The 15,911-nt window shown below is 28.2% G+C and overlaps 1 protein-coding gene across 2 annotated transcripts; it reads right to left on the reverse strand.

Annotated features, from left to right (window-relative positions):
- Positions 1-128: 128 nt before the first annotated feature.
- AAH (allantoate amidohydrolase) lies at positions 129-6,244 on the reverse strand. Of its 2 annotated transcripts, none has more exons than XM_012233181.4 (12): positions 6,012-6,244; positions 5,759-5,838; positions 4,957-5,060; positions 4,793-4,877; positions 4,590-4,706; positions 3,536-3,645; positions 3,349-3,454; positions 3,166-3,252; positions 1,784-2,026; positions 1,551-1,676; positions 781-942; positions 129-377 (listed from the first exon to the last, which is right to left on the reverse strand). In XM_012233181.4, the coding sequence occupies exons 1-12, from the start codon at positions 6,091-6,093 to the stop codon at positions 255-257; spliced, it is 1,425 nt and encodes a 474-aa protein (XP_012088571.1). In that variant the 5' UTR covers positions 6,094-6,244; the 3' UTR covers positions 129-254. The 2 variants fall into 2 exon arrangements, with proteins under 2 accessions (XP_012088571.1, XP_012088570.1); XM_012233180.4 differs by having other exon boundaries at positions 5,759-5,853.
- Positions 6,245-15,911: the final 9,667 nt, after the last annotated feature.

Below are 15,911 nucleotides of genomic sequence, written 5' to 3' on the forward strand. Positions count from 1 at the left end.
TATTTTACATTGGTTTTAATTTTTTTTCTTGCATTTTGTATTTATTTATTTAATATCTATTGCTAGATTTACAGAGTACGTACTGTTTTTCCTATCATATATTAGGATGACAGAAATAAAACAGGAACTAAACTAAAAATGAAATTCATTTCCTATACGTAAAACGTCAATGAAAGTTTTATTTACAATTGGATCTCAAGAAACAACAAAACAGCAGACGAACATAATCATCCAACACATGCTCATTGTTCTATTTACATTTGGGTCTCAAGAAACGCCATGACTGCCAAACCAGCAGCCCAGACATCATCGTCCAACACATGTTCTGCAGGAGAGTGACTTACGCCTCCGCGGCAGCGGACAAATAGCATTCCAACCTGTTCAAACTCGTAATGGTTACAGGACAATAAATTTAATCATGTGTACATATGCAAGCAAAGTATAATTGTTTAGAAGAAAGAAAAAAAAAATGTCAATGCATAAATTTGACTCTGAACTTTGACCAATTATCTTTATGGCCCCTTGCATTATGCAAGGTTTCAATCATTATCCTATACTTTCGCATTTCGATGATAACCATGACGTCACCAAATTGAAATATCTTTGCAGGGTTTCAATCATATGATCCTACACTTTCACATTTTATTTTAGAAAGGGCCATAGTTATTATTGAAATATGAAAGTGTAGGATTATATAAGTTTTCTGTAAAATTTAAGCGACCGCAAGGATAATTGCTGAAAGTACAGCATCAAATTTATGCATTAGGTCGAAGAAAAAACCTTGGTAAGATGAGACATGGCCATTGCATCATGTCCTGCTCCACTCATTAGTACAGGAACTTCATCTTGAATTTCACCGGTCATTCTCTTGAGTGCCGCATTGGCTGCAGATTTCAGCTGCAAACTTAATTCTGAATCACAGATCACTGCTTTTGCATCATGCTGCGACAAGTCATAACAGAAAAGGTTATCATTGACTGTACTTGTAATAGGAAATACATAATATGATGTTATGTCATAGAAATGCTTTATATTGCAGAGTACCGCTCCATTGTAAACCAATATTTGTTAGTAAGACTCTGCTTGACTGCAAATTTTTACAGAAAATAAATAGAACTCATTATCTTGTTTTGTTTTATGATTATTTTTATTTTTTCGTATTGCTCATTTACATTCTACAATAACACTTCCAAATTTTCTGTCTAGACTTTCCAAATTTATATCATATCTATAAGTAATTTCCTTTTAGAATTGCTAAAAGAATGTTACTAGTTCATCCTTCCTTGTTCTTTGTTCTTCTCACTTGTAGACAGTCTCAAAAGTATATTGGTTCACTTCTTGTATTTTTTCATTCATTTTTTATATTTTTACGTTCACTTTCTGTATTCAGATTAACTTTATCTATTTTATATTCCCATTCTATAATTCTATTTTCAAGCTATCTAAACATTGCCCCATTTTTGTCGTGTGCAATACCTATACCTAGCTCTTTCATACAGAGTGATTAACGTTATTATTAGTGGTCAGTTGAAGTCGTCATTGGTCTTCACCTTGCGTTCAATGATGCAAGATACAGAGCGCCGATCGCATATATGATAGATCTGATTTGATAATTCATAAAGAACAGCTTCACGTCCCATATCATCCATTGCTCGTAAATCCACGGTAAAAGTTACCTGCAACCAGGAATTTGATTTAACTGTTGTAGCTGAAGTATAAGAATATAATGTCTTTCAATGCACTTGCTAGAGAGATCAGAAGCACAAAGAATACAGTTTCTTACCTGGCCTGGAATTACATTACTAGCACTTGGCCAGGTAGATATCTCCCCAACGGTACAAACAAGGGAACTGGAAAGTGATTCCACTATGGAATCATTGCAGTAACCATCATAAGACAGAAAATCCTTAGGGTGTTTACAAAGGCTTTCCAACAATACTATTAACTCAGCAGCAGCGGCCATCGGGTCTTGGCGTAAAGACATTGGAACAGTGCCAGCATGCCCTTGCGATCCTTTCACCATAACCTGCATTATTCAATGGGCAATTATACAAAATAACCTTGAAATTTTGTCCAAAACATAATTGTCCTCCCATTTTAAAAAATCGAACTGTGTGGTCCTTAACTAATATAAAATTTGACTATTTACTCTTTGTTCAGACCAAAACAACATTTTCTTTAAAATGAAAACTACATTGTTTATAAACCCAATTTTTAAGGTTCAAAGTGTTTGAATTCGGATCTTTAGTTAATATTTCTGTCGTTCAATCAAACACAAATTTATGTTTTGGTAAATATTTTAAAAACAAGTAGTAATCATACATGTGTTTGTTTGATTGTATGACCTAAGATAGAGAACAAACAAAAGGATAAGAACAATGTTCCCTAAGAAATGCAAGGATGTGGATAGTTGAATTTCTTTGGCATGTGAGAAAACAATCTCATTCCTATTTGTGTCTTAGGCCAAATTTGTATCATTTTCCTTGGAGATTCAAGACCTAGGTGCAATCTAATAATATTTATCATTTACTTTAGCTCCATAATAATTCACCTGTAGCTGAATAATAAATCTTAATTCTTGGTTGCTAGATATCGGTACTAAATATTCATGCTCTCTTTGTAAAGTTTTTTTTTTTTATCACTACAGAGCACCAATCAGCAACGTCTCCATTTCAGATACACATATCTAGATGGAAATGCTACAGCATTGTTGTTACTCAGCATATCCAAGGTTCATGACTAGAACAAGAGAGGGAGAAACAGGGAGGGCTACCCACCATCCGTTTTAGCTGATGTGATCTGTCAACGCACTATCCATAGACCATGATTCAATCATCACCAAATATGGATTATTTATCTTATTTTTGTCCTTTGAGAACAGAGTTGAAAATAGTTTTTCGTTAACAATACCATCAGATGTATGAGAACTTAAGCCTGAGAATATAAAGGACTATCCTTCGACAAAAAGGAAGCATAGTTTCTGAGGGTCAAGATTTACATAATTAGCTAACCCAGTTAACTTTAAGTTCATTGTCCTTTAGCACTTTCTTTGTTCATAAGTTCTTCTAGATTCTAGACTATGTTGTTACATGATAAAATTTCACAACAAACTCTTCCTTGTCTAAGGGAACAAACTTTTGCATATGTTGAAGACATGTCACATACCTTTAGCCGAGTCTGTCCAGCTATGCCTTTAACCACACCAAGGGGAAAACCAGCCCATTCTAGCACAGGTCCTTGTTCTATATGAACCTGCAATTGAGAAACATTAGACCTAAATACAAATGAAATAACTTGGTGCATAAAGAAATCGAATTGGCCTATCAGGATAAAAAATTGTTTCAATACCTCAATATAACCCCAAACAGACCGTGGATCATACTTTAGTTGTAATAGACTTTCTTCAGTAATTCCTATGGATTTCTCCTTAAGACTTTCTTGCACTGTTACACCACTGAACAAAGATTACAGATGAATATGACCATGACGAGCGATACTAATAATGGAATTGGGGTTATAAGTTACTCAAATAAACCTCTTATCAGATATTTGTAATGCTGTAACTGGTAAAATACCAGCTACAGCGGCGCTGCCTAAGAATGTAGATTGAAACCTCACCCCTTCCTCATCACTAAATGCAATAACCTGCATGGTTCATGAGGATAGAAACAACCTGACATCAGACTATCAACAAAAGATGTAGCTTAAGAACTACTTGAACATATTTAATTCTAAATTTAAATTTTTGGAAGTGTTTTGCAGTCATGCATAGTGCATATTTCAGTAGGAACTAAAAAATCAGGAATTAAAATGATTCTAACATCTAAAAACTGTTTCATTTGAATAAGATAAAATAGAAAATCATGCACGAAATACCCAATGGTTATACACTCTAGGAGTGTTAAATTAATAATCATTTGTGTATTCCACTCTCTACTCTTACAGTTTTATAATTGCAGAGAATTGAGAATACATTGGCTCCACCGTCCTTCCACTCCAATGGATAGTAATATGTTCATCTTCTTTTACTTTAGATTAGTGGAAAATATTTCTCTAGAAAAGGAAAAATAAGTAGGAACACGGTTTATTTGTTCAAGATTTACTTTCCAAAGAAATTACAAGGGTGAAGCTTTCTATAGGAAGATTTCAAAGTTTTTGGTTAAGACAATAGAATATTTTAGTCAATTTCATCTTTGAAGACTACCCTAGACCGTAGCTTGTCCATATTAGCAATTCCATAAAAAAATGTTCTCCCCTTCTTCCTTACCATGGAAAGTCTTTTTGAAATAACTCCGATGAGAAGAAAAAAGAAGGCGTTAAGAGACTCTCCTGGCCCCACCTTACACACTCTAAGATCCTTTTTCAAACCTACTGCCATTTCGAGTCAATAGATAGATAAATAGACACATCCCATTGCACTGTTAATAGATTGTCCAGACGAGACAGTATGACAAAGTTCAAATTTTTCATGAAAAAGCCACCAAATAATATATTTTGTTTAAATGAAATATATTGTTTCAATCAAATTGATTACAACTCAAAGCAACATTTTGACAAAGAGTACTAGTTGAAGCAGATACTTCACTGACCTCAACTGGCCGTTTTAGTTTGCTCAGCATTCCTTTGCTTTTCAACACCTTTAAAGCAGACAATGCTGAGATTATGCCTAACGACCCATCAAATATCCCAGCATCAACAACAGTATCCTGTCAAGGAAACATTACTGTCAATGATTGAAAATAATAAGCAATATTAAAAATAAGCACAAACATAAAAAGATGAAGATCATCACCAAATGAGAACCAATCAAGAGAGCCTCAGCACTTGGATTTGATCCCTCAACTCGACCATGTACATTGCCCATGTGGTCCATCCACCTGGAAAAAATATATGCATCAGTCTATAAGTCAAGTTTTTTCAGATATCATGATTACAGGGTAAAGGAAGAATGCTAACGTCATCAAACCAGCATCCTCCATCCAACTACGAATAAGATTTCCAGCCTTCACAGAAGCTGCACTCATAAATGTCCTCTCAAGATAGCCATCAGCATCACTCACCTATTGATTCAATCAATAATGTTATTAACCTTCATAAGGACCCAATTTGCTACCTTAGAGGAAATGGAATGATTGAGACGCAACTTGAATGTAAGCAAGATCATAAGGTTTTTGTCATAAATTAAATTTAAAAACAAGTTGAAGGATGGAATATGCCAGTGATGGAGCTATACAACTAACAGAGTTTACAATCCATTCAAATCTCCGTGCTTGATGGCCTTAAAGAAAAAAAGAGGCAGTCCGGTGCATGAAGCTCCGAGGAAGGGTCGGACCAGTTGATGGCCTTGATTAAAAAAAAAAAAAAAAGTGATAATTGTAATGCAGGCATCAAAAGAATAAAAAAAGTTTGCTACTTTTTATTTTTAATTATTATTTTCATAATCATCAGCATCATCATTCTCTTCTTTATACATCTAATCACGTAGGACCCATATAATTATTTAGGAACAATAGAACTCATTAAATAATGCAAGAGAAATTGACACAGAAAGAAACTGGACTAAGCAAAACCAAAACAGGACTTCAGATCTTCAATAAAATCATATAAAAACATAAATACCTGAATACAAAGTTAAACACTAAATAATGATGATATGGTTGTAATATATGAGCATATTGGGCTCTGACACCATATGAGAATTGAGGACTAAGTTCAATATTATCATAAACTGAAGAGAGGATATAGAAAACTTGAGTACCTTTCCAAGGTCATTGAGCCTTGCAACTGCCTCGTCTCTCAAGATTTCCCGATACAAATCATTCCTTCTGCTGTCAACATCTTCATTTCCAATATCTTATTATTTTCATTATTCAAAAAATTCAACCATCAAAAATCATCATTGACAATAACAAAAACAAAAAATATTCATATAATCTATCTCAGAATTAAATAAACAAGATTAATAAAGATAGCAGATTCTGAAAGTAACAGAAACTAATTATTAAACGTACCAGAGAACGTATAAGCAGAAGCATAACAAGTTGATAAGAGGAAAATCACCATAACGAGAAAGAAAATCAGCCGGTTAGCCATGAGCGAGCGTTTTCTTGTAATGAAAATGCGTTTAGTTGCAAGAGAAATCGCTATGGCCAACCGCGATAGCTTGCCAAAACTGAATTCGCCACCGCGGCTGACCAATGCCTCTTCTTTGCCACCTGATCTCAGCCTTCGGGTTTGGGCTACATAGATTGATAGCTGCGTGGCTCAGTGGCTGTCAGCTGTTTCATGTGGACCCGCATCCACTACTGTTGGGCCCCACGTGTTATCTCATCTCATGGCTAATTTTCCTGGTTTAGATTCACAGAATATTCTATCTATTTATCTAAAATATTTCCTTCAATTAAAAAAAAATATGGTTGCCACTCTGAATGAATGAATTCATGACATACAGGAAAGAAAATATTTTCTTTATTTAACCATAATTACAATCCTAATCTACAAAATAAAAGTAACTAACTTCTAATTAATGGGACTGAGGAATGATTGTTAAATTTATCTGTCTGGGTTAACTTTGAGTTATACTTATTTATTTATTGACATTGTTGGATAAAATAAGTTTTACTAATAATTGTTAGATGCTTCAAGTAGCAGTAAGCTTTTATGTTAACTGCAGTTAAAAGGAATAACGTTTGACAGCACGTTCTCTCAAACTTTAAATATTAATATAAATATTTATATTGATTTTTTTCCGATAAAATTAACTATTTTATTAACTATTTATTGTTTTAGTAGCATTTAATTATTAGTTGTTTGAGTAATTTTTCATAAATCACAAAAAACTAAACATTACATGAGTTAATTGTTTTTATAAAATGTCGTCCTAACCCCTAAAAATTAATTCAAACACTATATATTATCGAACACTATAAAAAAATAGCATTTAACATTTTGACTACTTAAAAAGTTATTGTCCAACATAACCATTATCAAATCTATAAATAATACAAATAGAGTTTCGACCTTAGAAAACTCTAGGCTCCGTTTGTTATATTTGCTTGTTTTTAGTTTTTTATTTATTAGAAACATGAAGCAATTTTTAGTTTTTACTTACTTATTTTTTCAAAGCTGTTTTTTTTTTCTTAAAATTATTTTTTCTTTTCTTTTAGTTCATAATGTGAAAAATTCTTTTAATTGTTAAATCTCTCTCTTATTTAGCCATTAAAGATTTTAGTTAATAATAAAAATTCTAAAAATTCAAAATTTGAGATAAAATAATTAAAAATATTTCACACTTTAATTTTTAAATTTCAAAGTTATAGTAACTATTGATTATTATGTATATAATCAAATTGAATAAGAAATATAATATCTAAGTATTATAATAAACAGATAATACTAAATGACATTAGATTTATATAGATAGATTAAAGAATAATAAATATAAAATAATACTAAATAGTGAAGAGATAGAAAAAAAAGCAGAGAATTTTAATAGAAATGAAACTATCTACTTGTATATTTTGGATAAATAAATGAAATTAGATTTATATAGTTATTAAAATAATAATAATAATAACAACTTCTTCTTTATGAACATAAATATTATAAAAAATAAAAAAAGAGAAATGTAGAATTAAAAAAAACATAATTACGTAAATTACTATTTATAGTTACATAAAATTTATAATTTTCTAAAAAGTAAAGAAAAAATTAAACAAATTTAAACAAACAAGTTTTATTTATTTTTTAAGAAAAAAATGAAAAATAAAAACTTTAATCCAAAACAAACAATATTGAATGTTTCAGAAAAGTTGTTGCCAAACATGATTAATATTAAATCTCAAACAACTCATGAGACTTCACTCTTTTAGTAGCCTACATAAAGTTAGGTTGTCAATTATTTAAAGCTGAATATATAAATTCACTCTTGAACTTTGTACTTAACTATTATGACACTCTCAACTTTTATTTTGATTCTCCAAATATTTTAACTTATAAAATTACACTTGTATACACTTCAACTTGCAAAATTATTTTATTAAAAACTTCAAGTTCCAAAATCAGATCAATTAAATACATGTTAATCCGTTGTTTGGATATATAAATTCATAAAATTTTGTATAATTCATTTACAAATTCAAATTTTTGTATTTGGTATGAAAAAATAAAGTTAAATTCTATGAAATCAATTTGATGAATTCAAATATAACTAAACAAAACACTGTAAAAAATAGAGTTTTCAAATAGATTCCACAAACTTAAACAACCTAAAATTTGATGACAAAACTATTTATCCTCATTACCTTTTAAAATTATGTCAATGATATTTTAAGAAATAAAAACAAATGAATTTTTAATTTTTAGATTTATTTTACATATGAATTTATTTATAAATAAATTCTATGTAGAGTTCATTTGTAAAGTTGTTCTACAATTTGAACTCATTTGTACTAAACGGAGTATACATAGTTGAAAGTGTAAAAAATATTGTTTCGAAAGTTATGTTAACTATACATCAAGTTAACATCTTACATATAAAAATTAAAAATCTTAAAAATTATTATTGTTCATATAGAAAGGAACACAATGTTATCAAAATTGCAAATTCAAGTGTATGATTGTTCATTCAATAAATTTAGGTTGCATTAAATTAAAGTTACAAAAATTAAGTATGAATTTATGTATTCTGCCACAAGAAAATTACGGAATAACAATGGATTAGAAATGGATTACCAACGGAATATGATTCAAAATCTCATAGTGGATTTAGAAATGGACTAGAAACGGATTGGAAATGGATTTTGAAATGTATATTATGTTTCTAAAATTGGCAGAGATGAAGGCCCCCTTAGGTATAAACGAATTAGCAATGGAATAGAAAAGGATACATTACACGTATCTAAAGTTCAAGGAAGACGTACATAGAAACGGATTCTGAAACAAATTTGTAATCCTCTAAAAATTCATTTCTTATGAATTGTTTTTTTTATTGCTTTATTTTTTATTTATTTATTATATTATGTCTTAGTGGAAAGAAATAACTATAATATTTGAAGAAATAATACTTCTTCTTCAGTAACTAAAACATTTAAAAAAAATAATTTTAAATAATAATAATAATAATTTTAAATTTTAAAAAATAATTTATATAATAATATCTCCTTTTAAAAAAATAGATTGTGCAATTAAATTTTTTAAATTAATTTTACGTTTAGATAAAACAAAACATTTTATTATGTTTAGATATAAAAATATAAAAATATAAAAAAATATTATTTTTGGCTAATTTTACTAAAAAATAAATAATAAAGATCTGCTTATTATTAAAACTTACTTGAAATTATAGTTTATATATGTGTATGGTGAGAATGTAATGATACATGTAAGTATATGAATCTCTCCCGTAAAAAATGATCGAATAATTAAATTTACTTTTGAAATTTGTAATTTTAATTGTGTAGTATCATGAATTTTGTGAACTACATCTTATACAGTTAAATTTGCAAAAAATTTAGAATATTACATATCTTTTCATATTAATAATAATAATTTTTAGAATTTTTTATTTAAAATAGTAATTTAATATATAGTTAGCATAATTTTGAAAATAATAATTTTTAATTTTTAATTAATTAATAAACATTTAATTAATTTGATTTTACAAATAATTTTATAATTAAAATATTTAGTAAATATAATTTTATATATTCAATTGCTTACCTATTAAAATAAAAATTGAGGGTGATAAATTATTAAAATAGAAAAATTCAAAGGTGAAATTATAAAAAAAATTTAACTAAAATCAAACAGGCCTAGAAGTGCGCGCCAGCAAAATGACGTGGCGTATGCAAATTGCATACAATGCAAGTGATGGATAGAAAGTCCAACTCCGTGAACCTTTGAACAGTTGAACCTAGAAATCTGTGGATGGCATCTTTTGGGTCCAGAATATTCATAGTGCATATGGTGGGTAGTTGCTTATCTAGTCGTCAATGTTTTTGTTAATGATTCTTTGACAAGTTTATGTAGGGTATCTCTTTTCGAATTGTATCTCATATATTTTAATAAATAAAATTATGAATGGTAACGTGACCGAATAATATTTTTATAAATATTAAATTTTAGAAATGACAATATATGAATACGAAATCAGTTTAAACGCAAAAAAGAAATTTAAGAGTAAATAAAAAAGAAAACAAAGGAAATTAAAAAATAAGAAAAAATGAATAAATAGGAGATAACAGAATAAAAAATTAAATCACTTTATCTAAAAGACCATCTAAAAATAAAGAGTATAATAAATAATATCTCTTTTTTTTTTTAATATATCAGACTCACATATTAAATATATAATAATATTAAAAATATTTTTACTTTTAACTATCAATTTTTCAAAGTCAGAGTGTGTCGGACATGCTCTTAACGCGGGGGGTTAAAAAGTATTAGTACTTCTTATTTAATGTTACAGTGAAAAAACATGCATAACCCGACAGTAGCTGATGCGTCGCAAAAATCAAGAAGATAATATAACCTAACCATACAGTAATGTCTAGAGAATATATTCGGGTCTGCTTTGAAGATTTTGTTTTACTTTCTATTAATTAGCATTTTAAGTTTAATTAATTTCTATTTAAATAAGATTCTTATTTTATTTTATTTTCCAGCAGTTATTTGTGATTCGCGCGGATGTGTAATATATATTTATTGAAATAATATATTATTCATTTTGATTATTAAATAGCAGATTAGAATATTTGATTAATAGATTTTAATTGAATGGAAATACTAAAATTTCTATTCATGGTTATTAAATAATGAGACGTTGGATTGATTATCTATTTTCAAACTTTTGTTTTTAAAATGGAAAAATATTTTGCATTGAAATCATATAAAGATTTAATATTTGAATGCACAATGAAATTAAATTGTAATATTTAAAGTTAAAAATTTGTAATGAATAAAGTGGACTGTGTTACCAATGAGCAATGGGATGAGTCGTTCGACATTCTTTTTCCTTAAATAAGATCAATGATTCAATCCTTATAGATGCAGCAAATATTTGCTGGGAGCACTTTACCCTCTTAATGGGCCAACCTGGTGCGAGCAGAATTATTTTTGTTTGATTCTATTTAAGGAAATTGTTCACTTTTTTAACAGTAAATGCTAAAATTCTAATGCGTTTAAAGAAGGTAAGAAGGTAAAGAATACGTAAGAGGTTTAAAGTTCTTAACTTTTTTAATAGTGAATGTTATTATAATAATAGATAAATCAATGCAATTTATTTAAATTCAAACGCATTTAAGGAAGATAAGGAGGTGAAAAATTTCAAATGCATTTAAGGAAATTCTTATCTTTCTTAATAATAAATGCTAATTATCTCTCTCATTTTTTTTTAGAAAGAAACGATTTAAATTTAATATTGAATAAAATATTTGGAATATAATAATCAAAAAATTCAAATGCAATTTAAAATTAAAATGGTATTATGAAATAATAGAAAGATAGGGAGAGAAATAAAGAGACAATAGAGATAATAGAGAGAAAATAAAGAGAGAATATGAGAGTGTGATTCTTATTGATGAGAAGCCACGTATATAGATAGGTACATAAGTGGTACCCTAATTAGGAGAATAGACGTTTACACTAAATAGGAAGGTAGACATGTACACTAATTAAAAATATAAACTTTTAGCTCATATAGGATTTCCACTAATTTTATAATACTCTCCCTTGGATATCCATTCTTCACAGAATATACCTTATTAAAACCATACTAAGAAAAAAACCCTGTGAGAAAAAATCTTAGTGAATTAAAAATAATACATTATTTTTTTCTTAAATACGCATTGAAAACTACCACATTAAAAATCTTTATCATAAAATCCCGTGGGGAAAAAACATTGATTAAAGAGAAAAAGAGGGCAGCGCATATATACTCTCCCTCATGAAGATATCAACTTGAAATCTTTCGATTTATACATTCCAATTTTATGCATCAATTCTTCAAAACTTGTCACAGAAAATTCATATTTGAAAACTTGTAATAGGAAGTGCATTGACGAGCAAATGAACAATATCGTCGCTTGAATAGTTGAATTTCAATACCACCATTCTTTTTTAGAGATCATGAGTGAAAAAATTTTTGATGAAATATATTTTTCTTATCTCCTTTAACATATATTTCCTTCAAGATTGATGTGCATATGAAGTATTGTCTTTTATAATATTGTAGAAATTTCTTTTTGGACAAGTAGACTACGTACTTTGAACATGTTGAAATACTTATCTTAATAAAATATATTCTCTTTTTTCTACATGAGTTGCTAAAATTTTCATAGCTAAAAGAAGTAATAGCCATAATTTATTTTTTAAGTGCCATAAAATAATTTTACCTCCCTTCTTGCTTTTAAACAAACCTTTAGATGAGTGACATGATAGAGAATTGTGCATCATCTACAATATACTTTTATTCCTTCGATTCTGTAGATGAAAGATTCACTATTGCATGTATATGAATGTCTTGTTTGTGACATATATAATGTGGATTAGATAAATAACTTGCATTTTTATAGCCAATCAAATCTGATTTTGATATATTAGTTATAATATAACTCATATATATCATTTCCACGGAGATATCAAAATATATGTTTTAACTCCATTTAATTTCTTCATATTCATGAAAAATTATATCTTAATAATAAAATTTATAAAAATTATATATCAAGTCAAGTATGAGTAGCAAGATACATTAGTATAGGGATGGCCACGATTTTGGAACCACCGGTTTTGAAACCGAAACTGAATCAGAAATTGACGGTTTCGGTTATGATTTGAAACCAGACGGTTACGGTTCTAGTTCCAATTCCTTAACGGTTCTAAAACTGACGGTTTTGACTAGTTTTCCAATTGATTTTCCAGCGAATTGCATAATTGTAAAATAAAAAAGTAGAGAACATTTTTTTAAAAAATTTAAAATTTAAAAATTCGTGAAATAATTTCTAAAAAAAAATACCCTTAAAAAATTTAAAAAAACTTGAACTTAATTTATTTTTTTTTTTAAAAAAAAGACTTGAACTTAATTTATTTTTTTAAAATAAAAAGTCTTCAACTTAATTTTTTTTTTTAAAAGTTGGAAACTTATTATTTTTTTTTTTTAAAAAAAAAGGGATTGAACTTATTTTCTTTTTTTAAAAATTAAGTTGCCTACGTATCCTCTTAGGGTTTAGAGGAATCAAAGCCCACGTAGTTCCTATGTACCTTGTACTAATTTCACTCATTTTACCTTAGTCGTTATTTCCACCACCGATTGATGTTCCCGTTGAGGACCCATCTTAAATATCATATACATCTTCATTTTCTTTGATATTCTCTTGTGCTCTTAGTTCAGCCTTGCTCCAATCATCCACACATGATTGTACTTTTACTGAATCAGGTGTCATACTAGATCGTGTTTCTTCAAGTATGTTTCTTCTTTGATTAAAAGCTTGTTCAACCGCAACAATGGAGATTGGAGCTGCTAAAACTTCTTTTGCAATTAGTGAAAGGGTTGAGAATGTATTGGCGTGACGGCTCCACTAATCTAGAATCGGGAAATTGTTATCTACAAAATTATCACCAAATTCGAAAGAAGTGGTAAGAGAATTATCAAGTTCCGGAAAAGAATTGGATCGCATAGGTCTTTTTTATCTTTGTAATAATATACGTTCAACAACACCAACACTTACCTTTTTAGTTGGAATGATTGATTATTAAATTGAGAAGAATCAGAAAACGTAGATGAACTAGAATATTCAACAAATTCAGTATATAATTTTATATTATGTTTTTTTAACTTCATGCAATACTACATTTATATTAACACTATCTTTTATATTAAGATTTAATATTTCATAATAAAGAGTTAAATATTCAAATAAAATTTAAAATTTACATGTAGGATTAAATACACAAGCAACAAGAATAAGGGGTGGTATACTTTTAAAATAAGATAACCATTTTTTTCATTGATAAAACACAATTTTATAATAAATCATCATTTTCAAATTCTTGAAGTGCACTAACAATATTAATTCATATAGGCAAATTAGTGGTGCTAATTTACTGTTCTTGACTTTTGATTATTGTCTAAGTTTTTCCTTTTTTCTTTCATTTTGGAGATGAAATTTAATAATTGATTTATAAATTATCTCATGAGGAGATAATTACATTACTATACATCTAAATATTTATTTATTAATGATCAAAGAATGTAATATGCAATAACATATTATTGGATATTTATTTCTCTGGACATAATTTATCATTATAATACTTGAGTTTACTCTTATGTTTTTCGAAAGAGAGTTTCAAGTGCAGGTCAATGACTATAATCATGCAAGGTTTAAAGTTAAGATCATGGGATCACAAAATGGTAATTATATGGTTTTGCATGAAATTTTACGGCATGAGAAACATGTAAGTTTCTCGTTATTTTTCTAATTATTGATTGTGTGCATATATGTGTATTTCATACTTATGCATTAATGTTATAGCCAATAATAACCAAAATGTTGTAGTATTAGCATAAATAAATAGTACACTATTTTATAGTCATGATATTGTTAAATATATATAATATGTTATTAAAATTTTAATGGCAATGTTTCGTGATACGAATACTTAAGGCAAGAAATCTCAGTGATTATTAAATTTTATGAGCATTAATGTAGTATCTCATATGAGAGTTTGTAAATTAATACAAAGGATTATTGCCAAATTGACTCTTTTGTAGAGATTTATAAATTCTTATTTACATGATGTATATAAGATGAAATGATCGAAATTATTATGTATAGTAATTTACCCAAAGAAAATTATTAGATGTAATAATTTTGAATTAATAAATTTTTTGTATTAGAGTAGAAACATAGTTTGAGAATCTATCTACCCAAAGGGGATAGATTTTCTTTTCTTGTGAATCTATGTTTTTGTATTGCTTCTAATACTGGAGAATCCTATTTTTATATTTTATTATTTACTCAAAGGAGATTTTATAATGTACGTTTGGAGTCTCATTGGAATGAAATTAAATGTTCAAAACTCATATTTTTTTTTTTTTTGTATTTTGCTCATAATGTCCTTATTTATGTGATTATTGATTTAATAATCATATGTATTGCTTACTGACAGATTTTTTCGCTAGTGTATGAAATCTCAAACAAGTAATAAAGAGTGAGTAGAGTATCGTCCCACGAATATTATATACCAAGTACCAAAATTGTGTTAACCTATTATTATTTAAACGACAATAAGGGGAATAATTCTAAAAATAAAGAATTAAAATAAGCGATAAAAAAAACTCAAGCAAGTAATTGTCAAAAAGAAATCAAAGTTTAAAGATTACTAGAGATTTTGACTTCACTTAATTCTATCTAGTTTATCCTATTAGTTTGATAATCAATTTTAATTATTCAAAAAGGAGATATAACCCTAAAATCGCTAATAATCTCTCTCAATGTTTTATTAGCTATTTTAACCCAATTCAATTACCCATTCTCTTAATGGCGCAACCAAACATAAATTAAATTATTAAATTCTTGTGATCATTCAGGAATCCATAAATAAAGCCTTTAATTTTATGAAACCTTCCATGAGTCAAACCATCTAGCTCTCGCATCAAGTTGTTATTCCTATGAAATTTATTAACATGTTCATATCAAAAACCCTTCTCTCGATAGTGATTAATGAAATAAATCAATCTAGGGGAGAAATTCTGCCTGAAAGCATTAAGATCAATAATAAATTTTACTTCAATTAAGAAAATCAAATCTAACATTATAAACTGGAGTTGAATTTAAGCTACATCATATCCCTAGTAAAAAGATTTAGTTCGACATAGTAAATAAATCAAACTCAACTAAACTTGCAAA

The sequence above is a fragment of the Jatropha curcas genome, chromosome 10 (genome assembly GCF_041381405.1).
Source record: "Jatropha curcas cultivar XTBG-Jc1 chromosome 10, XTBG_Jcur_1.0, whole genome shotgun sequence".
Taxonomy (NCBI): Eukaryota; Viridiplantae; Streptophyta; class Magnoliopsida; order Malpighiales; family Euphorbiaceae; genus Jatropha; species Jatropha curcas.

Excerpts from the sequence above, each read along its gene's own strand:
- AAH (XM_012233180.4), bottom strand. The coding sequence starts at position 6,093 with ATGGCTAACCGGCTGATTTTCTTTCTCGTTATGGTGATTTTCCTCTTA. Across the intron at positions 3,455-3,535 it reads TTACAAATATCTGATAAGAG|TGGTGTAACAGTGCAAGAAA; the intron begins GTTTATTTGAGT and ends ATCTTTGTTCAG. Across the intron at positions 1,677-1,783 it reads GTAATGTAATTCCAGGCCAG|GTAACTTTTACCGTGGATTT; the intron begins GTAAGAAACTGT and ends TCCTGGTTGCAG.